This window comes from Netta rufina (assembly GCF_964035555.1).
Source record: "Netta rufina genome assembly, chromosome: Z".
Taxonomy (NCBI): Eukaryota; Metazoa; Chordata; class Aves; order Anseriformes; family Anatidae; genus Netta; species Netta rufina.
The window spans coordinates 46,119,934-46,146,313 of record NC_140126.1 but is presented as its reverse complement, the minus strand read 5'-3'; the positions used below and the strand labels follow the sequence as shown (position 1 = coordinate 46,146,313).

At 38.6% G+C, this 26,380-nt stretch overlaps 1 protein-coding gene across 1 annotated transcript in view; it reads right to left on the bottom strand.

The window, feature by feature from the left end:
• The window catches only part of FBN2 (fibrillin 2), a gene marked incomplete at both ends in the record, with an annotated part of 194,580 nt that overhangs the window by 75,681 nt on the left and 92,519 nt on the right, over positions 1-26,380 (bottom strand). Inside the window, 5 exons of the mRNA XM_084304737.1 lie at positions 2,908-3,027; positions 16,495-16,620; positions 19,384-19,509; positions 22,189-22,242; positions 23,196-23,348. Coding sequence (XP_084160863.1) covers positions 2,908-3,027; positions 16,495-16,620; positions 19,384-19,509; positions 22,189-22,242; positions 23,196-23,348 — 579 coding nt within the window. The remainder of the gene's footprint in view (positions 1-2,907; positions 3,028-16,494; positions 16,621-19,383; positions 19,510-22,188; positions 22,243-23,195; positions 23,349-26,380) is intronic.

Below are 26,380 nucleotides of genomic sequence, written 5' to 3'. Positions count from 1 at the left end.
TCAAAGATCACAAATAGCGGTACCTCTACTACACGAGCAGTTTCCAAAATAGAAATGCAGCACTGGTACCACTAACAGATGTATTTGAAAAACAGTTCCAACTCTGCCCTTCCTTACAGGAGGGCAGCCTTAATACTGCAGACACTCTCAGTGTGAAAGCAAAAGAAATGCATAATACATCATGTTTTTTTGTTGAATGCTTTTACTGTAAATGCTAAACGAACAACTTTCATTTGCTGGAAGTTGGAGCTCTAATATGAGGCCAAATGTGACTTGAAATCTTGCTATTACTTGAGCAAGTCATTTTTCTTTTATGCAGGGAACTTCACAGAGAGAGACAAATGACTCACATCTATGCTGGATTTCTATGGGCAATATGGATGCAAATGGCTTACGCCACCTGGTTCTTCACCATTAAGGCTGAGCAGACCATGCAAAGGAACCAGAGGAAATGACAGACTGAAGTTATCTGTCCATGAACTAAGTAAAGAACATGCGTCAACCACATAACTTGAGTATGATCTGAGTCCACAAGAGAATGGTGAAAATCAGCAATAAGGCCAACTGGAACAAACACATGAGAACAACATGTTATAAAATAAAATTAAGAGTATTGTAATGTTAATAGTTTTTTCTTCTAATTATGTTGTCATGTGCAACTTTACGGGAATTTTAAGTTCAAGCTCTCATTGCCATCATGAAAGAAAGAAAAAAAAAACCTTATAAACAGAGGTGATTTTGGTTCTGACATGAGACCAAATTTGGAACTAAACCAAAACTGTAGAGAGGTCAGAATCAAACTGACACTACTTTAGTTTGATCATTCTTATGAAGAATACAATACATATCCAAACCAGAACACCATTCTAGACATACGCTTCTGTACTGGCATAAGCTTTTCATATCTGATGCTACAATAATGCTTTAAAGGAACAATCAGCTAAAATTATGGCAATTATAGTCAATATACCAGTGGAAAACCACAATTTTCTTTACTGTGGAGATTTAACAACTTACATTCAATGATTGATTGCAAGTTTTTCACATGAGAAACTGCCCATAACCTCACTCCCGTTTCAGTAACCTAGTCTACCCTTCTCTTGGTCACTACTGATTCTAATGGAAATTTTGTCAACATAGAAAAACATAAATGGACTCTACACATATAAATCTGTATTTCTCACATGAGCTATCCCAATGCTTCTGTCCTAACATATTCTCACTTGTGGCGCTGAAAACTCTTCCTGAGGGAATGTTGATCAACATGAACAAGCAACAATTAGGCTTATAGTGTATAGGTGGCTCCTATCCTTCACTTTTAATCTGACTGTTCAACTATGTATTTTGTTTGTTTTACATTATTTGCCACTGCTACTCAAGCCAAATAGGACCTCACACTGCAACCAATTAAATGGAAACCATTTGCAAACTAAATCCAGAAAACTGTTAATATAATTAAGTCCTTAATGATAATACCTTTGGATGTGATGTCAGAACATGAAAATTAAAACAAGCAGTACAAAAAAGCACAAATTAGTGTGGCCACATCAAGGCATAAGCAAAATGAGAAAAAGAATAAAAAGAATATTAAACTGTACAGGCCAATGGTGGTGACAGTATCCCTAAAAATATATGAGAAAGGCTAGAAGGAAGGCATCTAAAAGAAGGCTTCGGTGCAAAAGTAACTCACTTAAAAATGTGTTAAAGCATAGACAGATGGCAACATTCATAACTGAAACCAGGACAAATAGGAATTTGTCTTTGCATAATATTTCCTATCTTATGAAAATCTTGGCAAGGCAAGAAAGCTGAAACAAGAACACCAAACAAATGCATCTTACAATAAAAAGAATATTTAAAATCAGCATCATCCCTTTATCTGCACTCCGATCCAATTTATACCATATATGCTACAATGGCTCCAATTATGTTACACTAATAAGAGGAAAAAATGGCAACTTCTGAGCACCTGAGAAGTGCAGATGTGTCCAAACCTTTGAGTATTCTTGGAAAGGCAAGGAAAAAAAAAAACCCACAACATTAATGAATGACTTCCAGAGATAATGCCAATGACATCTTGCAGACAACTGCTGCTGCTAGCTCTAATAAAATCTGTGCAATGCTCAGTTTTTTTTCAATGCAACAGAATCCTAGAAGGATGTTAACATTATTTATGTTACATTATTGTATGTCATAATATGGTAAATTAGATGTATATAATATAACAGAATCACAGATATATATAGAGAGAGATGTTATCATGTTTCTGCTCCAGAGGCAGTAGGCATATTGATAAATTCAGATATATTTTACTCTCCTTTATCAGCTTGCTACAAAAGACCGAAGGTTTAAGATCATGCTATAAAGCAAAAGCCATTATTGTTTCCTAACAGATCAGAAAGCCAATCTTTGCAGTTTATGAAAAATGGTGTGAATCCTAAAGGCCATGTGCTTTCACATCACTATTTGAGTACATGTTCCTCTAGTTTTAATTAGTTTCTTGGCTCAAATTTAAAAGTGGACAGCTATCAGGCTTATTACCTATTGTTTTCACTCCTATCACGTCCTTTAGGAGAATGACAGTAATTCCTATTAACAATAAGACATCCCCACTGTCTCCCACCAATGAACATCTGCTTTTCACCACTTTCACACTAGTTTGGACATACATATGCATTATACCTATGTCTCTTTTTAACTTGCTTCTGCTTCCATGGAAACAATCAAATTAGTATTGGTTTGTTTAGTATTACCTACACAACAAGACATGTAGTCTGCTATAAAGGGAAAATGAGAAGAATGCATTATTTTTATTTTATTTTTTTTGCTTAATTAATCAATTAAAACAATATTTTTCAAATTAGTAAGAAAAAGAGGAGAAAAAGGAAAAAAGAAGGAAAGACTCACCAATGCATATCAGTCCTGTAGAGTCGAGTTTGCTGCCAGGTGAACATTCACAATTGAAAGAACCAAGATTGTTCCTGCAGGCAGCATTGACACATGGGCTGCTTTCACATTCATTTATATCTATAATCCAGAAAGGAAAGACACTGTTAAGACTGTGATGTGCTTTTGGAAAATACTAGAGTACAAATACTGCTGTGGACCATGATTTGCCAAAACTGCTTGGTATATTTGGCTTTTTTTCTCTTTTCTTTCTTTCTTTGTCTGTCTGTCTTCCTGTCTGTCTGTCTGTCTTTTTAAAACATGACATGCAAATGATATATGGTCAGGCAGTTAGCATGTATGTACATATGTATAGGAGTGTATATTTTGAAAGTGTTAATTAAATGGCCCTTCTCTACAAAAACAGTAACTTAGAAGAACTTGGACCATAAAGTTTTCCAGCATCAATTATAACTATCCTGTGAGAAATCACAACTACTTTATCATGGTAAGCAATGCATTTCCAGCCACAACATGCTGTGCACAAACAACAGCTTTATTGTTTCTGTCATTTATGGCTCCATGAGGTTTTGGAAGAATTAAGAAAACCCTGTCAGAATCAAAATATTCCATTGCTGGCTGCGATTCTCTAGTTCTGGAAAGCATTCAAGAAATAGGAATTGAAACGGGAATAGTGTAAATGGTACTTCCCTCTAGCCCCTAGCTACTTCTATTTATTGCCCCTGTGAGTTTTTTGAGCCTGTTCATATGTAAGAATAGGAGTCCTGCAGACAGTATTATTTACTGATTTTTTATTTGAAGTGAAACCAGTTTTAAGATTAAAACAATACTAGCAAATTCTTTCAAAAAACAATTGCAGATGCATATCCACTATTTCCTCCTGAGCTCAACCAATTCATTTTTTTTGATCTGGGTCCTGAATCAAGCCATACATTCTAATCCAACCAGACAGTTCCTTTGGCAGGCCAGAAACAAAGCTCTTAGTCCATACTTATGTTTGCTAGTATTGCTTGAGGAATAATGGCATATTGATACAAAAAAATAGCATGATGTAAATTAAGAATAAATTAATGCAGGATGTAGTTATGGACCAGTAACATTAATTGCACCATAGATCATTTTCAAAGCAAACTGGAATGTCCTGCTCATTGTTTAGAAATCATGAAAAACGTATCATTTGATATTTGGTTTGCTATGATTTATGACTAGACTTGAAGGAAGATTCCATGAAGGTATCTTCATGAATATGTGCTTAGAAAACTCACCAAAGGACATACGTATGTAATATATATATGTGTGTATATATATATGTATATGTGTGTGTGTATATATATATATATATATATATATATGTATATATATATATATATATAAAGGCCGGGGGGGGGGAAGGGGGTGAGGGGAGAGAGAAAAGGGGGGGAGGGAGGGGGAAGAGAGGGGGTTGAACCAGAAAGATTTTTTGAACAACGAAAGTCCTTGTGTTAGTGAAATCTACTCCTAATCTTGTGGATTACACAGTTTACTCATACATCATACACAGATGCAGACATGAGATCTAGGAGGCCTCACAATATCAAGGCAGTGTGTTGCAGTTTCAAGGGCTGCCTGTACTGGGTTAACTGCAGCAGCAACACATGAGCTGGTAAACCCCTAACAGTAATGGCCCTGAATTACTCCTCTGAAGGTGGTAGTCCCATATGGCACCAGGCACATCTTCCAAGTTTCTCCACAAACAGCCCGTTTAGATACAGTTGGTCATGTTATCTCAGGCTAATTCCTAACCCACCAAGGCCCAAGCCAGCTCACCAGGCAGAGTGCAGCACCATGGGTGAGCACACAATGCAAGGACAGGTCACATGCCAACCTGATGTGCTGGGAAGTGCAGCATGGAGGTAATCACATAGATCTACAGCAGCCAGTTAGTTTAGACAGAGCACTTGCTGAGAACCTCTGTATCCCAGCTAGCAATATGGAGAGGTTGCCGACATTTATCTGCTCTGTATCCCTCCTCCTCCCCATAAATACATTTCACACTTTACTACCTGAGGTTTTATTATCAAAAGTATGCTCCCTGCCTCCCCAGTCTTCTTGTCTTTCCCTAACCAGCAATACCTGATAGCAGAGAGTAGAGTCTGCTGCTTTTACAGAGAAACCACATATCCTGTTCCCACGATTAGAAACAGATCACACTGAGGCATCATCTTAAATATGTACTACATGCTGAATAGCTCTCAGTATACAAATGATTTTGGAGAAAGGTATGCTTTTCCTTCCTTTTCATATGCCATCTTGCTTTCAGCAGTTTGGCTAGCTTTAAAACAATGAGAAAACTGAAGTGAAAGAAAGGACAAGTGAACTACATCAAAGACTTGTAGTTGCTCCCTGTCAAAGGCATCATCAAACTTTCACTTTCTCTTATTGTACAAGAACAAAAAGACATCCCACAAAGCTAGCTTGTAGCAAAATAAAGAAACAGTCCTTTACACATCAAGTAGAGGAGTTGGAGATGCTTGCCCATGGCTGCTCAAGGCATTCACGAATCAATGGCAATCTGGAAAAGTTATGAAAAAGAAATCCACCATATTTTATTAAATGTAAAGATCCTATTCCTGAACCACAATTGCTGGGAAATTGGAGATTATTTCTGGAAAGTAATGTTGTGTACTTGCTCTTCTATAATCAGCATTGGGAGAGAGGAATCTTTGATCATTCTCCACATTTATGTCTCTGTTTTTATACAGGTATGGTTCTCTAACCAGTCCAGCGCTCTTTCCTGCTCAGGTGCAACTCAGAAAAGTTCCCATGTGTACTGGGTCTGGCTGGAATGTTAACTTTCCCGGCAGCAGCCCATACAGTGCCGTACTCTGTACTTGTAGCTGGAACAGCAGTGTTATCACACCAGTGTTGTGTCTACTGCTGAGCAGCAGTGGCACAGCATTGGGCCTTTCTCTAACCCTCCTAGGGGGTGGGCAAAAAGTGAGGAGAGAAACATCACTAGGGCAGCTGACCTAAACCAATCAAAGGGATATTCCATACCATGTGGTGTCACACTCAGCAATAAAAGGTGGAAACAGGAAGAAGAGGGGAGGGGTGGGCTCTCGTTGGGAAAACGTCGGTCCTCCTCTGGAACACCGGCTGCGTGCATTGAGGCCTTGCTTCAAGGACGTGGTCAATCATCGCTCATTTGTGGGAAGTAGAGAGTAATTTCTTTCCTCTGCACTTCCATATAGCCTTCATTTATTTTGTTTGTTTGTTTTCCTCCCTTCTTTTTATTTTTCCTTTTCCCCTCCCTTTTCCCCTTTCCCTTTTTATTTCCCCTTAGTTAAATTGTTTAGTTCATGGTAGTCTTTATTTAATTATTATAATTATTTCCCTTTAATTAAATTATCCTTATCTCAACCCGTGAGTTGTTCTTTGCTTTACTTCTCCCCCTCCTCATCTAAAGGAGGGGGAGTGAGAGAGCGGTTGTGGGGTTTAGCTGCCCAGCACGGTAAAACCACCACACCATGCTGGACCAGGCATGAACAGTGACACAATCTTTGGAGCTTTCACACACTAAATATATAATATGTCTCTACTCAGCATATGCAAAAGGAGTCTTACAACTTCAGCACATTTTCAGAGGAAAGAAGCACTATCCTAATAGAAAACCTATTTAAGAAATTTCAAGCTGCAGTAATACTGAGAAGCAACAGCTTTTTAAAGAAAAGGTCACAACTTTTGCACATACCTAAATGCACAGACTAATATCTTCTCAGTAGCTAGTCATTCTTGGAAATAAACAAAGTGTTTTGTCTGAAAATTTTAAAGGTAAAATTATAATTTTGTCCGAGTCAGACGCACAGTGAAGAAACACATAGGTAAAATGGTTGAAGTTTGCCAAAAACATTTACAGCTGAAAGTAGGAGATTTTCGTGGAAAGTGTCATATGCTTTTAAAAATTGGCAGCTGAACCACACGTCTGCACATACCCCATCAATGTGCAAGACAAAGCACTATATTGAGGAGAAAGTACTACTATCCAAAACACTTCTTCACTCATATTTAGAATATCAAAAATTCATGAAACTTAAAATAATTCTTATTTATAATTGTAAAATGTAGAAGGTTACTATGCTTATATTTAATTCTCCCTGATACTTAGCAAGTTATTTTTACAAACACATTTTTATTCTAGGAGAAGACACCTTTTCTGCTTTGGGTTTTCAGAGTTAAAAAGAAACCCAAACCTAAGAAAAAAATAGTTGAGGGCCATACCTGAAAGTCAGAATCCCGAAAACTAAAACTAAAGATAAGTGAATAAATGGAAATGGAGGGGCCAAAACATCTAAAGTTCAGCACTTTATGAGAAATGAAGCAGCTCTCCTGATTTCATTAGTTATGTTCTTCAGTCTTTGGCAAAAGACAAAGGAGACGAAAGAAGCCAAACTGAATGGCTAGGTGAGCAAAACAGGGAAGAAGAGGAGAATCTGTTGTCTGAGCTGATCACCTTCTAGACTGGGAGAACTGCCTGTGCATTCCAAGGCAAAGTCAGGGCATTTAATCTAAACCCTTGCTGAAGCCTGTATTGAACACATTCCTTGTCAATACACCTGAGTCTATCAGGTTGCTGCCATCTACAGGGGACATTTCCATTTCACCCTTTCTTTTGTTTCCAACTCTCTCTAGTGCAAGCACAAGTTCCTTACTGATCCCACAGACAAATATTCACTTTCCAGTTTCTGGGATGAAAATGACAAAAGCATGTAACTAAGATCAGGGGTGAGAAATGCTGTATCACAGAAGCACACTCTTCCTCATTTCATGTTGTCCTTATATAAATGAAGAAATGCTCATCCCATCTCATTTCTTTCTATGGGTTAGGAACAGGGGAAGCAGCTTTCACTGTTTCACTGCAGTTTTAGGATATGCACATATGGAGGCATTAATCTGTGGTTGTTTCTAAGATGATCTTGTTACTGTACTCTGGGTCCCCAAACCTGAAAATATAGTTTGCTAAGTTCTGCATTTGATGTGCTTCAGCACCATGTCAAAAAACAAACAAACTAACAAACGGAACAGAAAGAAACTAAAAACAAACCAAGAACTTCTCTAAGCTCAGTGTTTTATGTATTAGCATGTTTATAATATTGCACTGACTACTCCCCCAAACCACCATTCAGGAAAAAAAAAAAAAGACGAATGTACTTCACCAATAGCGCTTTGCTGAATCAGGGTAAAAAGTATCATATACAGAATGTAAACAAATTCAAAAATTGTTTCCATACACCTTCTATTACCAATATTAAACGGTAACTTTAAAAAGAGTAAGTGAGAAAATTATTTGATTTAAAATACAATTTTATATTTTAAAATAAAAAGCAAATGGATGAAAATATTTACCAGGGATTTTTTTTTTTTTAACATTTTTTTCTTAAGTGGGGTGAGTGTACATTGTAAATGTCACAGAAGCAAAAATTGAAACAGTTCACTGTACATTCCTGGAAATAAACTTCAAAGCACATCTGGTTTACATTTAACTAGTTATGTCACTGGAAACACAATCTAAACCACAGAGCTTGTTGTAAAAATCTCAGCTTTCACAGACTCTGAAAGCTTAAACAACTCTCCCACTCCCCGCAACAAATTGATGAAAATTTTCAGTTGAACTACAAATGAAAACAGTGTATGTTTGTTTGTTTGTTTTTTTTTTTTTTTTTTTTTTTTTCACAGTTACTGATGACATTTATACTAATTAAAAATATACTAGTGAATAATAAGCATCAGAGCATTTTCAGAGCATAATATAAATCTTCTGGCTATAGCAATCTTCTACAACTAGTGAACCTGTAACTCCAAACTGAATTTCTTAGTGTTTCTTTGAAAACAGAATTTGGACAAAAAGAGATGAATTTATTCCTCAAACTGCCAACCCACTCAACATTAGAAAAAATGTAATACATTTAATAGGTTTTATAGACACTTCTATGCCAAACCACTCCTGAATCTTTTTGTGCCTGATCAGCTAAATCTAAACTTCAATCTAACTAAAATATTCAAGATGGAGATGACAGATCCTTCATAAACTATGTGTGTGATTTCATGTATATAACACCGTTGAAGGAAACTGAAAATCCTTCAGAATGTGTAGCACAGACAATATAAAATTAAAATTACTTTAGGCTGGATTACACTAAAATAACTATGGCCAAAAACCAAACAAAACTGGAGTTTTAGTTTTTGTTTTGTTTTGTTTTGTTTTTTTAAATGAGAAAGTGAGAAAGTAGGATTTTTTTTTTTTACATTAATAAAAAGTTCTATTATTTTATTCCTGCATTCATGCCCATTTATGCACTCATTCCTCTGAGTGCAGTATACATACAGCATTATGAAATAGAGCCCAAGGATGCACAGGAACTAATATTTTATGGAAGAAACAGATCCTTAGATGAATAGCTAAAAAATGTATTGTGAACATTTCCACATAAAAAAAAAAAAAAAAAAGAAACAACAGATTAAATGCATTAATTAATTAACCTCTCTCCAAACTCAGCAAATCAAAAAGCCACCAGACAGAAACATGATCTGCTGTACTTATGTACCTTGAATGATCAACTCAGGAATTCTTTTACGATAGCATTGATTTTAATTTACATAACTACCTGCTCAAATAAGTCACTTTTGCATTTTCTGCCTATGGTTCAGGATGGCTCATGTTGTGAAATGTCTCACTATGTGTATTACTAGACAATTGTCACAAGCACTATACTATGCTAGTTCCCTGTTCCTATTTTCAGATACGACCCATAAATGATTAATTTAGGGAATGTACCTAGCTCCTTAAGATAAAATCCAAAAGCAATTTTATTTTTTTCACATTTCTAATAAAAATGAGCTAAGATGCTATTAAGATGAGAGAAGCCTGCCATTTAGATTTCTACTAGAACTTTCCTGTAAACTTGATTTTATCTTAACTGTACTATTTTTTGATATTATGGTTTAGCAGTCAGTACCAGCTAGCAATGCTATCTAATTAAATCACCAAACTCAGTGAACTATTAATTCAAATGAACCAGTGAATTAATTTCCACACCAGAATAACTCTCCCTCACGCTCTTCCCCACTTATTTCCCCCAAAATAATAGGGACATAGTGAACTCCCAGATGTCATTCACTACATCGCGATCCCCAAAACCTGTGCAAGAGAAAGCACATTGGAATGGTCACAAGGATGTCCAGAAGATAGGAAATCCATTTGGATCCCTTTTTTCCTATAGATGTTGTGTCTCAATGCAATCATAAATCCACTTTTTTACTTTTTTTTTAGTCAATTTGACTCGATTTGATTTTTTTTTTATTTGGTCAATTAAGGCTCTCTATTACTCTTTCTATGACCATTACTATTGCTACGATGCATTATTACATTGTTATTTGAATAATTGTGCTAGGTTATTTACATTCTGCTATCTCATTCATCTATATTTTGGTCAGTGTTATGCTTTGAAGTTGATGGTCTTTCCATCTTGTTAATTAACATCTTCTTTTGCTACACTATTCTGTTGTTTTTTTTCTGTGTAGGAGATTTTTTAAGAAACATGCACATGAAAAACATGTGATGAGTGACTGAGATGTTTTCACACATAGAAACGCAACAAATTAGACAGACTGAAGACAAAATCTCACCTGAACATTGTGAATAGATACTAAGCATTAAGACAATTTAGCACAGTGTGCTATAAATCAGTGGGGGTATTAGAGGCCTAACCTGAGCAAGTGCTACTACTTTGTAACATTTGAGGGAAGAAATTTTAACTTTTAAAAGTGGCCTGTGAAACACAGGTGTACTAAAATATAAAGGAACATGATTCCTTTTGAACAGAAGAGGTGAAGAGGTGAATGATTTGATACTGCCAGAATTTAAACCATTTCATTAGATGTTTTGAGTGTAAACACATGTTCACTTTCCAAACAGTTGGAGACATTCAAAATGCTATTGCCCCCATGCTGTTTGCTTCCACTCTTCTGCTGAAAACCGGCGAAGAGCACACGGGCCTTCCTCACCCGCTTCAGCGTAAAGTTAGCTCATCCAACATACACTGTGAATGAAATGGTTTAAGTTAACCTGACTGATCTTACACAGCAAGAATAGATTAAAGAGTGCTTCCACTTTCCATTCTGTATGTTTGCTTAGCTGTGTAGCAGTAACTTGTGGCTGATCAGTAATAACAGGCAGCTGAGGACAATAATGCCTTCCACTGCTTCAGATAAATCTGGAAGATGATATTGGTTCGTACAATAGATATTCCGAAAGGATTATAGCTTCCGCAACAATCATTCAAACATAAGACTATTTTACTACAAAAAACTTGTTAATCATAACAATACTGAGATTTATAGATTATGGAACCAAATAAAAAACAATACAAGAAACTAGTAAAATACTGCTGCTCTGAATGCTAATTAAAAAAAGAGACAAAGGTTTCTATTTCAACTCCTCTTTTGCAGAGCCTTGCTTGGAACTGTTTTATAACAGTGTGGCCAGCAGGGCTAGGGAAGTGATCATCCCCCTGTACTCGGCTCTGGTGAGGCCGCACCTCGAGTACTGTGTTCAGTTTTGGGCCCCTCGCTACAAGAAGGACATCGAGGTGCTTGAGCGGGTCCAGAGAAGGGCGACGAAGCTGGTGAGGGGTCTGGAGAACAAGTCTTACAAGGAGCAGCTGAGGGAGCTGGGCTTGTTCAGCCTGGAGAAAAGGAGGCTCAGGGGCGACCTTATCGCTCTTTATAAGTACATTAAAGGAGGCTGTAGTGAGGTGGGGGTTCGTCTGTTCTCCCACGTGCCTGGTGACAGGATGAGGGGGAATGGGCTAAAGTTGTGCCAGGGGAGTGTTAGGTTGGGTGTTAGAAAGAACTTCTTTACCGAAAGTGTTGTTAGACATTGGAATGGGCTGCCCAGGAAAGTGGTGGAGTCGCCATCCCTGAAGGTCTTTAAAAGACGTTTAGATGTAGAGCTGAGGGATATGGTTTAGTGGAGGACTTATTAGTGTTAGGTCAGAGGTTGGACTCGATGATCTTGAGGTCTCTTCCGACCTAGAAATTCTGTGATTCTGTGTGACAACCAAAAATTCTCATTAATACTTGTTAGTTGTTACCAGAAAGGACAGCCTTCAGGAATCCCAGGTCCCACAAACCATGGGGAAAGGCTGGAGCAAGGAACTTGTACCCTTGCTAGAAAAGGATCAGGATGGGGGTAAAAATAAGCAAACTGGACCATTCAGAAGGCCATGGGCTCTGATGGGATGCACCTACAAGAGCTGAGGGAACTGGCAGATGTCATTGTGAGGACCCTCTCTATAATGTTTGGTCAATCATGGAAACTGGGGGAAGAACTTGAAGACTGAAGGAAAGCAAATGTCACTTCTGCGTTCAAGAAGGCCAAGAAGGATGACCTGGGGAACTACGGGCCAGTCAGCATCACCTTGATCTCTGGAAAGGTGATGAAGCAGCTACTCCTGGAAACCATTTCCAGGCACATGAAGAAGAAAATCATCAGGACTCACAGATTCACCAAGGGGAAGTCGTTCTTGACCAAGCTGATAAGCCTCTCTAAGGAAAAGACCAGCACGATGGATGAGGAGGGAGCAGTGGATATTGTCTACCTAGACTTCAGAAAGGCCTTTGACACTGTCATCATAAGATCCTCACAGAGGAGCAGTTGATGTATGGGGTGGGTGGGCAGATGGTGAGGTAGATCAAAAACTATCTGAATGGTCAAGTCCAGAGGTTGATGATCAATAAAGTCTAGTTGGAGGCCAGAAACTTGTGGTGTACCCGAGGGGAGAATGCTGGGTCCAATCCTGTTCAACATCTTCATTAATGATCTGGATGATGGGGTAGAGTGCACCCTCAGTAAATTCACAAATGATAAAACACCACAAAGATGATGAAGGGACTGAAGCACCTTTTCTATGAGGAGAGGCTGAGAGAGCTATGACTATACAGCCTAGAGAAGAGAGGCTTCCGGGGAGATCACAGAATCACAGAATCACAGAATTTCTAGGTTGGAAGAGACCTCAAGATCATCGAGTCCAACCTCTGACCTAACACTAACAGTCCCCACTAAACCATAGCCCTAAGCTCTATATCTAAATGTCTTTTAAAGACTTCCAGGGATGGTGACTCCACCACTTCCCTGGGCAGCCTGTTCCAATGTCTACCAACACTTTCGGTAAAGAAGTTCTTCCTAACATCCAACCTAAAACTCCCCTGGTGCAACTTTAGCCCATTCCCCCTCATCCTGTCACCAGGCACGTGGGAGAATAGACCAACCCCCACCTCGCTACAGTCTTCTTTAAGGTATCTGTAAAGAGCAATAAGGTCACCCCTGAGCCTCCTCTTCTCCAGACTGAACAAGCCCAGCTCCCTCAGCCACTCCTCGTAGGACTTGTTCTCCAGGCCCCTCACCAGCTTTGTCGCCCTTCTCTGGACCCGCTCAAGCACCTCGATGTCCTTCTTGTAGCGAGGGGCCCAAAACTGAACACAGTACTCGAGGTGCGGCCTCACCAGAGCTGAGTACAGGGGGACGATCACCTCCCTAGCCCTGCTGACCACACTGCTTCCTTATGCAAGCCAGGATGCTGTTGGCCTTCTTGGCCACCTGAGCACACTGCTGGCTCATATTCAGCCAACTATCCACCGTCACTCCCAGGTCCTTCTCTGCCTGGCAGCACTCCAACCATTCCTCTCCCAGCCTGTAGCTCTGCTTGGGGTTCTTGCGCCCCAGGTGCAGGACCTGGCACTTGGCCTTGTTGAACTTCACGCAATTGACCTCAGCCCATCGGTGCAGCCTATCCAGATCCTCCTGCAGAGCCTCCCTACCCTCGAGCAGATCGACACACACACCTAGCTTGGTGTCATCTGCAAACTTACTGAGGGTGCACTCAATGCCCTCATCCAGATCATCGATGAAGATATTAAAGAGGACCGGCCCCAGCACCGAGCCCTGGGGAATGCCACTAGTGACTGGCCTCCAACTGGACTTGACTCCATTTACCACGACTCTTTGGGCCCGGCTATCCAGCCAGTTTCTAACCCAACGAAGAATGCGCCAGTCCAAACCAAGAGCAGCCAGTTTCTTGAGGAGAATGCTGTGGGAGACGGTGTCAAAAGCCTTGCTGAAGTCAAGGTAGACCACATCCACAGCCTTTCCCTCATCCACCCAGCGTGTCACTTTGTCATAGAAGGAGATCAGGTTCGTCAAGCAGGACCTGCCTTTCATAAACCCATGCTGACTGGGCCTGATCACCTGGTTGCCCTGCAAGTGCTGCATGATGACTATCAAGAGGATCTGCTCCATGAGCTTCCCTGGTACTGAGGTCAAACTGACGGGCCTGTAGTTTCCCGGGTCTGCCCTCCGGCCCTTCTTGTAGATGGGAGTCACATTTGCCTGCCGCCAGTCAACTGGGACCTTCCCCGATAGCCAGGACTGCTGATAAATGATGGATAGTGGCTTGGCCAGCTCCTTTGCCAGTTCTCTCAGTACCCTTGGGTGGATCCCATCTGGCCCCATCGACTTGTGCACATCCAAGTGCCGTAGCAGGTCACCAACCAGTTCTTCGTGGATAGTGAGGGCCACATCCTGCTCCCCATCCCCTTCCACCAGCTCAGGGTACTGGGTATCCAGAGAACAACTGCTATTGCCGCTAAAGACTGAGGCGAAGAAGGCATTGAGCACCTCCGCCTTTTCCTCATCTCTTGTAACTAAGTTTCCCCCCTCATTCAGTAAAGGATGGAGATTCTCCTTAGTCCTCCTTTTTGTGTTGATGTATTTATAAAAATGTTTTTTGTTATCTTTAACGGCAGTAGCCAGACTGAGCTCCAGATGAGCTTTGGCCTTCCTAATTTTGTCCCTGCACAGCCTCGCAACATCCTTTTAGTCCTCCCTAGTGGCCTGCCCACTTTTCCAAAGATTAAAAACCCTCTTTTTTCTCCTAAGCTCAAGCCACAATTCTCTGTTGAGCCAGGCTGGTCTTCTTCCCCGACAGCTCGTCTTTGGGCACGTGGGGACAGACCGCTCCTGTGCCATTAAGATTTCCCTCTTGAAGAGCGCCCAGCCTTCCTGGACTCCTCTGCCCTTCAGAACCGCCTCCCAAGGGACTCTACCAACTAGTGTCCTGAGCAGCTCAAAGTCAGCCCTCCAGAAGTCCAATACAGCGGTTTTACTGGTCCCCTTCCTGGCCTCGCCAAGAATAGTGAACTCCACCATTGCGTGGTCACTCTGCCCAAGACAGCTCCCGACAATCACATCCTCCACCAGTCCTTCTCTGTTTGTGAAGAGAAGGTCTAGCGGGGCACCACCCCTGGTAGGTTCACTAACCAGCTGCGTCAGGAAGCTACCTTCCACGCTCTCCAGAAACCTCCTAGACTGCTTTCTCTGGGTTGTGTTGTGCTTCCAGGATATGTCAGGGAAGTTGAAGTCCCCCACGAGTACAAGCGCTGAAGATTTCGCAACTTCTGTCAGCTGCCTGTAGAATTCCTCATCCGTCTCCTCATCCTGGTTCAGCGGTCTATAGCAGACCCCGACCAGGACACTAGCCTTGTTGTCCCTGCCAATCCTAACCCAAAGAGACTCAACCTTGTCATTCCCAGCCTCGAGTTCTACAACATCGAAAGACTCTTATCAACAGATGTTATGAAGATCTTATCAACGTGCATAAAACCTACCTAATATGAGGGTGCAAAGACAAGGGAGCCAGGCTCTTCAAGGTGGTGCCTTGTGGCAGGACAAGAGGCAATGGGCACCGAATGGAACACACGAGGTTCCTCCTGCACATCAGGAAACACTTTTTTACTGTGCAGGTGACCAAGCACTGGCACAGGTTGCCAAGAGAACTTGTGAAGGCATTGTCTTCAGAGGTCTTCAAAAGCTCTCAGGACATGGTCATGGGCAACCTGCTTTGGGTGGCCCTGTCTGAACAGGGGAGACAGATAAGATCCCTTCCAATCCCAACCATTCTGTAATTTTGTGGTTAGTTTCTGTAGTGTAACATTTTCATTGCTCTAGCATGTGTGTTCATTAGTAATATAGAAAAACAATGATGATTATAAATTATGTACTGAAAAAAAAAAAAAAGAAGACGATTTTAGTATCAACCACTAATATACACATGCAGGAACTCTAACATCACATAAAACATCACAAATACCAGAATTTGGTATAGAATTAACTATCAACATAGACTGAAGAGAGAAAATGAAGAAGACTGTGTGATCAAAACTGATGTATTTCCCTAAATGATAAACAGTATTTTCCCACTCTATGATCTATGGCAAGCATACATTTGACTTTATTTCCACTGCAAAATATCTTGTCTAAATAAAGGAAAATACTTTCATAGAACAATGAACTGACTACTTTGAAGAGAAATTCACTAGCTAGACCCAACACTTTAAAAAACACTGCACAGAAATTACCAGAGAAATGCAATGATTTATGCTCCATCTTAGTTCTTTCTTTTCATCTTGCTTTTGTCATCACTGAATCTTTTTTGATCATTTAGTTTCAAGGTTATATAATAAGCAATAAAATTATCACACTTGCAGATTTCTCACCTTCACATGTGTCAGTCTCGGTGCTGAACACATAACCCTTTGGACAAGTGCAGCTGTAACTTCCAGGGGTGTTTCGACAGAGCCCGTTATCACACAGCAGTCCATTCACTGAACATTCATCAATGTCTGTAACAAGATGAGTTAATACCAATAAGAGCAAATGTCACGAGACACCCTTGTCTCCCCAGCTAGTCCCTCTTGCTTTCCGCAGCAGCAATTAGGTTGCCAGATGTGCAGTTATTTACGATGACTAAGAAAAGAAAAACGCCAATTCTTGTTTACAAAAATCTAATTCTTATTTCTAAAAAATTTATTTTCCTTTTGGTTTTTCATTATCAGGCTTTATAAACAGTTCATACAGTCTTACACTGATAATTATACTTTCGTGGAATGACCTTGGGAGCTTTGTCAACTGTATGACTATCACCAGTACAACTTTACTAAGGTCCATTTGGTTTTAAAACCTTTTTTTTTCTTTTTTTTTTTTTAATGTATGTATGTACACAAGGATGTGATAGATTACTGTTCTAAATCCTATTTTATAGGCAACGAAAACTGAATTTGTTATCCACGAAATTAATATATATGTTAAATTGTACAGATGCATGGAAGACATCTTAAGAATGTATATGCACACTACTTTTTGGAAAAAAAAGGAACAAGACATCAAGCATACAGAACAAGAAAAACTCATCAATTAACATAATTCCCTACCTTCTTCTAAATATTGCTAACACAAAGCAATCAAACTTCTTCATTTTCATATTATTTTTTAAAAGAAAAAGTTAAAAAATCATAATTTAAATTACATTCCTATAATCCCTATCACATGCCACAGATTCTTAAGTTTATAGAAAGATAAGCCTGATGCTTTATCCTGCTTCAGGGTGTCTCCTCAATTTTCACTGGTTCATTTCCCAAACTTAAAGCTGTAGCTGAAATTGTTCCCATCAATCAACTACATTTTTAGAGTGTTTAAGTTATAAATAAACAGAAATAATAAGAAAGTAGTATACTTACAATCTAAAGGTTACTGCTTTCACAAGTACATCACATTTTTGAACCTATGCTTATTAAGTCTGTTAAGATACAGACAATAAAGCCTTTATTTCCCCAGACAATAAATCTGAATTTTAAGTTTTGTAGCCACAAAGAAGCTCCTCAGCTTCTTAATCTAAACTCATCCAATTTTAACTACATAAAGAAGGATGGATTTGGAATTTGATGTTTTCAAGAGCAATAGACTTCAGTTTTGAGCTTTTTGTCATAAAATCCTCTAACACAAATTAGCAGTGTGATAAATATGTTATTTCCTTAGAGTGTCACTGTTAAACTACAGATTTGGGCTGTCACCTATTGTGACACACACTGTGAAAGAACAATATAGCTTATGCACCAAAAACACTTGATGCTGACAGAAATGCTAACTGCATTCTGTCTGATGAGGATTTTTATTTCTTGGCAGCTCTTAATATGTATCTATTAAAACTTTTCCACTCTTTATTTGAGTGTTCACAATTAAATTGCATTGTGCAAAACCTCATTAACTAAGAATAAAAGCATCCTCACAGTGAATATGCTGCATTTTAATTTGTATAATTAAACAGACAGATATCTATGCCAACAGTTACATAATTGCATGTATAACTAAACAAGTGATACCACTTGCCATGAAATCAATTTGGAAAATAATATTATGTGAAGTATTTGAAAATCAACCAACTAACCAAACAAACAAAAACCTGACAGTTTTTTTTGCAGCATTGCATTTCCTGCCAAAAGGTCATATTTAGGGCCTTTAGAAAGTAACGAGCTGCAAAATTCCTTAATTCAAGCAGATGAAAAAAACACTTTCACTACTTCATGTTTGCTTTGAAACAAAAGGTAGGAATGTTCAGTTTGAAAATTATATCACACTTAATAGTCCAGGTTTTCCCTACCAAAAATGTTGTGTTTAGTTGATCATACATTACCATGAATAATAAAATTAACTAGATAGAATGTGAAATGTATAATTTAGGTATCTTCTGTTGGGCATTGCCAAACACTTCCAGAAAAACTATATAGAAATTGCAATGGCAGTCTGGTATATATCTAAACCAAACTAAAAGTGACTTTAAAACTAAAAGTTTCTTAATTGAATCACTTCTGTGATTCTGGTGGTGACCCAAAAGAAATATTTTGAAAAACAAAAGACTATCTGTTACACTTCAGTCCACTGTCCAGGCAGGACTTGGGAAATCATAAGTGGGGATCACAGCTTTCTTCTAAAAGCCAAGGCATTTCAGCAATGCATTCTACTGTACCTGTGTAACTCAGGGACATCAAAAATTCCTCCATACTTCAAAAATTGTGCACATATGCCACCAGGTATCATTCATTATGGTAATGATAGCAATCATTATTACATTATTACAATACATTACATTACATTACATTATTACAATAAAATTACATTTCATTAGGTAAAACTATGATCTTCAGCAATTGGCAATTTATCATCCAGCCTTGAATCTAAAATGACATATTTTAGATTCTCTTGTACAATAAAATGTAACAGAAACTGACCCATACTTTTGAGAAAAATAATTCCTAATCTACAACAATATTTCCTGCCTACACATCCCAGACAAATACCATTAAAAAAACAACAATGATGACAACAACAGCAACAACAACAAAAACCATTGCCAAGTAACAGAAAAAGATACCAATAAAAATATTGGCTATGCAGTTGCTGAGAAAAATGGACTCAATACAGATTTTTACTGTTTTCATTGTAGCTGTAAAAAGTAGATGTCTGCCTTCTAATCTAAGATCTACCAATTCCAATTATCATCAATGTAGTCGTTAATTATTCGACGGTGATAAATAAATAGAGCAACTTACCCACGCAGTTCCTTCCAGAAGGATCAGGCTCATAGCCACTGTTACAATTACAACGATAGCTGCCACGTAAGTTTTCACAAATTCCATTGGAGCAAATGTCAGGATCCAATGCACACTCATTAATATCTGTATTAACATAAGACAGAAAACAACCAGACACTGAAACATATGAAAAAAATGAGCTATAGACATGAATATCAAATTGGAGGGAGCATCTGACTTGGTAGAGGTTGAGGCTGTCATTCAAAGCAAGGATATAGCAAGGATGCATCCAGAAGGCTAAACAAAGGGATTAGTCTTCTCTATTTGACCCTAGTGAGGCCAAACATGGGAAACTGTGTTCAGTTTGAGGCCACCCAATCCAATAAAGATACACCAAGTGACTGGAGAGTATCCAGGAAATGGTTGCAAAGACCATTTGCACCAGAAGGGTGGAGCACATGATGCATGAAAGAGGCTCAGGGAAATGGGTTTGTTTAGCCATCAAGAGGGAAGATGAAAGGGAGATACGATAGCAGTTCTCTGATAATTAATAGATGGTTCCAGAGGAGATGGAGCAAGATTCTTCTCCAAGTTACAGAATAAAAAGGCAAGAGACAACATTCTTAGGATTTACAATTGGGAAAATGTTAATTGAATGCTAGGGAAAAATCTCTTCGCCATGAGAGTGGTTAAGCATTAGAGCAAGCTGCCCGGAGAGGCTGTGGGAACTCCATCCTTGGAAATCTGCCAAACACAACTGGGCAAGTCCTTGAGAAACCTGATTCGACTTTGAAGTTAGCCCTGCTCTGAGCAGAAGGTTAGATTGGATGACCTCCAAACATCCTTTCCAACCTAAATCAATAGAATGACTATGTTTGTAAGAATACCTTGATGCAAAATATCTAGCCTGCGCACTTAGTGCCTGTGGTTTAAGGATCTAGGTAAGAAGTTATAATTTATTAGGTGATACAAATACCTTTCCTAATACAGGACTAGTGCATACGTCAATACCACGGCATATTCAGTTTTACAGAAATTACAGTATTCATTGGAAATTTAAAATTTCTCTTGGATGGACAGAATAAGATGATGAATGAGATATATTCCCTAAATTTACAGTCCCATATAGAATTTCTGCTGTAGTTGGAAAATTCCAGAATATTCATATGAACTATAAGAACAGGAACAGACTATTTTTAATATTTTTTGCCTCTGCGGAAAAGAGTTTTTTCAATATTAAGTTATTTCTTCCCATACGGTAAGCCCATTACTTTAAATAGTTCCCTTTCCAAACACTGGAAAGAACAGTAGGGGTGCTGGCCTAGCTGTGACTTCATAAAAAGCTTGTTTTATACTTGCACTGTTCAACTTTTTATAAAGGTCATTCGCTCTTCAACCATAGTGTAGTTTAGATCAGGATATTCTCCATGATTTGCGTATACTCAGAAAAATTTTTTGAAAAAAATTGCTATTCCTGGATTAAACTGAAAACTATGAGACATCTGAAATTTTCATAAGAAAATATTCATTACAGTCATATTTCAGCTGCATGTTTTCTTTTAAGCATAAAGTTTTGTGCAGTTTACTGGGCTTGTTTGTATCTTGTGGGGGAAAAAAAAAAAAAAGAAAAGAAAAACAACACAAAATCTCATTACTTTGTCTCTCCTTATCAAGTTAATAACAGTACCATATAATAACCTGAGTTGGAAGCAACCCATGGGGATGATCATCTCCAACTCCTCAAAGTAAATTCTTTGACATGATCCAAATCTTCCTTTTTTTTTTTTATATTGAACACAACAGCAAGATTTCTGTCCTCACCTTCATTCATATTCCTCTCATACAAAGAAATTAAGGTTTTGGGCTTCTTAATCACAAGCTAAATATGGGGAGTAGGTATGTGGTGATGGATTGCAGTATAATTAACAATCTATGAATCAACTGAAGGTAAAATTTATATGCCAAAACCTTTCCTGATAAAATGTATTCTCACTCACTCTTGATAATGCGAAAGAACAAAGAAAAGAACACAATCTTAGCAGGGATTGGTTGCAGGACCAGTATTTCTCTCCTTTATGAAACAGAGCTGGCAAACATTGACATAAATGGTGGTAGGAACAGCAGCAATAAAATCACCTGTAAGGTTGCTGTGCAAGACATACAGAAAATGCTACAGTTTTCTTTAGAAACATAAACAAAGAGGGATTTAATTAGACATGGAATCCCAAAAATTATAATCTATCCTGCAGTTGGTGGAGTCCATAATTAGTTTTACATTTTCAGTGAGAAATTAGATTTTTTTCCATGTATCCGAAAGAATGTATAACCTCCCTACATGCAAATTCTCACAGTAAGATGCTATTTGTATAACAGCATTATGGTACACTGCCATTATTTCTCCAGGAGATTTAGAAACTCTCCAAATGGACTTTGCAGAATTCACTGAAAAGAAAACTGAGAGAATGTACAAAGTCTGTGGATTTCACATTATTTTTAAGTCTGGCAAGACGTTAAAGAAATGAGCTCATAGAAAAGACAAAACTATGCATATGCACTTACTGTACTGAACAGAAACAGTATTTCCTCTAATGTAGTACTGTTTTTAAAAGTTATGTATGTTGTTACTAGGTATAAGGATAAAGGGTTAGTTTAATTAATCTATTTAAATAATGAAAACATTAAAAGCAAAATATTAGTCTTGAGGCAAAAATACCCAAACTACCTAGCATACCTAAATACCTAGCATGTTACAGAAAAACCTACTTCTGAACATATCTTTATTTTACTTTCAAACATATAGATTAAATAAAATGCGCAACATACCTCGTCCATCCACAGTAATACCTATGCCACTGCTACACAGGCCATGGAATTCAGCTACTCAGTTGAAGCAAGAGATGTAAGAAATAAAAATAAAACGTTATTTGCAGTGTTTTACTATCTTTAATCCTCAAAATAAATTTTCTACAATGTAATTAGGGATATGGTTTAGTGGGGACTGTTAGCGTTAGGTCAGAGGTTGGACTCGATGATCTTGAGGTCTCTTCCAACCTAAAAATTCTGTGATTCTGTGTGATTCTGTAATTAATAAAATGCCAATGTTCACATGAAATAACTATCTATATATGTTAGCTAAACATGTCTTGTTACATTCCACCCTGAACTTTCCCATATCTACAAAAATGAAATTTGATAGCAAGAATGAAATATTTAAGCTACTTCATTATAGTCTCGACAACACTTTCTCCCTCAGCTATTGCTTTCAACCATAATACCAGTATTTCTTCATTTCTTCTAAAATTTCTGCTGTCTCAGAAAACAACACTGAATGGGTCTACTATCCAAGCCCCATCATCTCAATTCTGTTTTCAAGAACTTTTTTTTAATTTTTATTTAAATCAGTCTCCAAGTGTGTTTAGAGAACTCATTCCTATAAAATACATATTTCCCAAACGAATACGAGATGCACTTTTAAACTAGATTTAACTATGAGATGTACAGATTTATCAGAGATGTCTGCTTATTCTCTCTAAAGCATCATTAAATTCAGGGACCCAGATTCATTCATAGCATATACATGTCCCTCCATATAATATTCATGTTCCTCTCATAATTTTGTCACAGTCTGGCCATTTCTGAAAGGAGGTTTGCCTCAAATGTTACAGTACATAAAACTAGAATACCAGACAGTTTGTTTTATCTTTAGAGAAGAAACCATTTTCAGTGTACATTTCTATTAAGTACACTATTCATTTCTCTCAAATGCATTAAATAAATGAACAAACTAATATGGACAAGTTTTGTTTTGTTTTTTGAAAGTGAAAATTTACCTGAATTTTTAGCAGGGCAGGGATGACATGGCTCTCCAAAACCATAGTCAGGATTGGCACAGCAACATTCAGACTTCGTTACAGCACCAGGGAAAGGACGAACACATGCTCCCTTTTTGATTCCTCCATAGCATGTGCTACGCATATGAGTATCTAAGAAAGGACATGCAAAGAAATAATTTATTTCCATAGGCACTAAGTGAAATGGAAGTATATTATCTGTGGAAGGCATTTGGGGGTGCTGGTGACAGTAGGCTCAGCATGTGCCAGGCATTTGAGGATGCATTAAACACAGCATAGCCAGCCAGTCAAAAGAGGTGATTCTTCCACTGTATTTACTGTTGGTGCGGCCTCACCTTCAACATCATGTGCAGTTCTGGGCTTCACATTAGAAAAAAGATGTTAAAGTACTTCTAAGCAACCAGAAAAGGGGCAACAAATCCGTAAAAAGGTCTGGAGGGCATGTCCTAGGAGGAAAGGATGAGGACACTTGGGTTGTACAGTCTGGGAAAAAGGAAGTCAACAGGTGACCTCATGTCTCTCTGCAAATTCCTCAGGAGGGGAAGGGAAGAAGTGAAGAGCTGGCCTCTGCTTCCTGGGAACTGATGACAGGATGGGTGGGGAACGGTGCCAGGGGGGACATTAAGACAGATTTCTTTAGTATGAAGGTGGTCAAACACTGGAACAGGCTTCGTAGTGAGATCGTTGATGCCACCATGCCTGTCTGTGCTCAAGAGGCATTAGAATAATGCTATTAATAACATCATTTAACTTTTGGGTAGCCCTGAAGTGCTCAGGCAATTGAACTCAATGATCTTTGTAGGTCCCATCCAACTGAACTAGTCAATTCTATCTCAATCAGAGCTAAAAAATTTTGTTCTACGAAATGGTTACATTGCCTACAGCTGCATTGCTCTGATAAGACAATCCTGATGGCATCAAGACCAATTCTCAAAACAGTTCTTCGAGTATTCTCCAGAGCACTTTAAAACCACCTAAACAAACTAGTTAGTTGTGGGCTAACTTAGAATTCCATAGGACCCAACAAAGATGACCTCCACATGAGAGTTGCTTTATGTATCTATCAACACCTACCTAAATAAGAAACACAGAATAGTGTTTAATCATCATGTAATGCCTCAACATTCCCATTGAGAAGGACTGTAGCCATACCCCGGTGACACAGATCTTGCATTTACTTTTGGAATGGTGTCTCATGTAATAATCTCACCAGCAGCCTGGGTAACCTGGGAGGCTACATATTTCCAATAGAACACAGCCTCCTACTGTACATACCAACTGTGAACAGAAATGCTGTTTCAGCAGATTGTTCAAACCATCATATATATATGAGATTGGTAGACTTAATAGGATTATACATAACCTGGCACCAGTGCTGGATAAACATTAGGATATCAGAGGTCATACTACCTGGCTAGCACAAGTGATTGGGCAATTTCCACACATGGTTAAAGGATGTGAGGAAGCAGCACTATTTCCTTGAGTAAGAGAATTTACAGGAGGTTTGTGATTAAAAAGCCACTATGGAAATTAGTTCCAGCTCTGAGGAGAGGGCTGGAAATGACGGCTATGACATACCACCACTCACTATAGAAAGAAAACAGAAAATACCTGGAAGGTCTCCAACCTTGAAAATAATGCTGTAAAAGACAGAAGAAAAAATATACAGGAGAATCATACAGCTATAGGATTCTCTTCACCATGTGCACATTGTCAGTCTTCCAGCTGATTTATTCATGTAAATCATGACTGAACCTTGAAGAGCAATAAGATGCCTTGGCAGTCCTTCAGCCCGACTTTACAGGTAAAACCAACTTTTGCTGTGCTATACTTAACCAAGAACTGTAAGAATATCTCTTGGACCGCATTTTGTGCATTTTGTTTCTGTTGTTGGTTGGAGGGTTGTTTTTGGTTTTGTTTTTGTTTGTCATTTTAGGGTTATATGTCTTTTATATATATATATATATACATTTGCTTATAGGATAATACTGTCTATCTTCCAGCAAGAGCATGAGTGGACAGTCCATCTGAATGTGTAGTTGAAAACTGCAAGATACAGACAGAAGAAATAGCCTTTAGTTTTGATTCCTATACCTCTATAAACCTTTGCTAGAACTACACAAATACCTTTTGTTTCAGGTATCTACAGACTAGGCCAGACTTAATTATATTCTCTGTTGATCTCCCAGTAAAACTACAATACACCATGGTCTGGACATGAGTCTGGATGTGCTTAAACCAAGGAGGATCTGGGGGAATCCTGATAGATGTCTGCTTAAACGCGTCCCCAGAACAACAGAAAAAAGTTACATGAAACTATATGTTGAATATCCTCTGCCAATTCCAATAAGAACTAGCAATCCTTTATGTGTTCTGCCTGCTCTTTGACTGCTGTAAACTGGCTCCTACAAAAAGGCATAGCCTGTACATAAATGTTTTCTCTTGCTTTTGGTCTCCCATGGAACATACAGTTCTGGAGCACAGCTAAATGTGGCCCAGATTCCAGGACTTATTGCTTGCCAAGAGTCTAGGTGAAGCCAGTACAATTTGCTTGCACTTGACAGCAGGAAAAGATTTTTATGCTTGACAATAAGTGGTATTGCACAAGAAAAGCTGCTTATGTACCCTGCAGAATAATTAGTTTCATCAATAACACCCCTAAAAAGTCTAGATGCCATACTGCCTTGCTCTGTCTTGAATAAAGGAGTTTCAGTTTTTGTCCTCTCACAGAATTGAAGCTTTTCTCCTAGTTATGTGTCTAGTAGAGACTGAAGAAGCAATTTCAAGGGGAGGAAATGGCACCAGTGGAAAATTGCAGGGGGAGAAAAGATTGGCAAGTGTGGAAGAAATACTCAATAGGAAGGTCTTTAAAACTGTGAAGGTGGGAAGCAGATAGAGGAAGCTACAGATGTACTGAATGACAGCCCTGCCCTGAACAACTCCCCACTTGCAGGGAGCAAGTGTTCTTTCACATAACACAATGTTTTTAAAGAAGGTCAGGGAACCTGTGTAGGATTGCCTTGCTAATTATAGGTAAACAGTCTTATCTACACAGCCAGTGATTCACAAAATCTGTGCAGGAGAAAGAACCAGGCTTATACCTCATGAACCTAAACAGCAATACTATGTCTGTTTGTCTCATGCTGATAGCAAGGATGAGGACA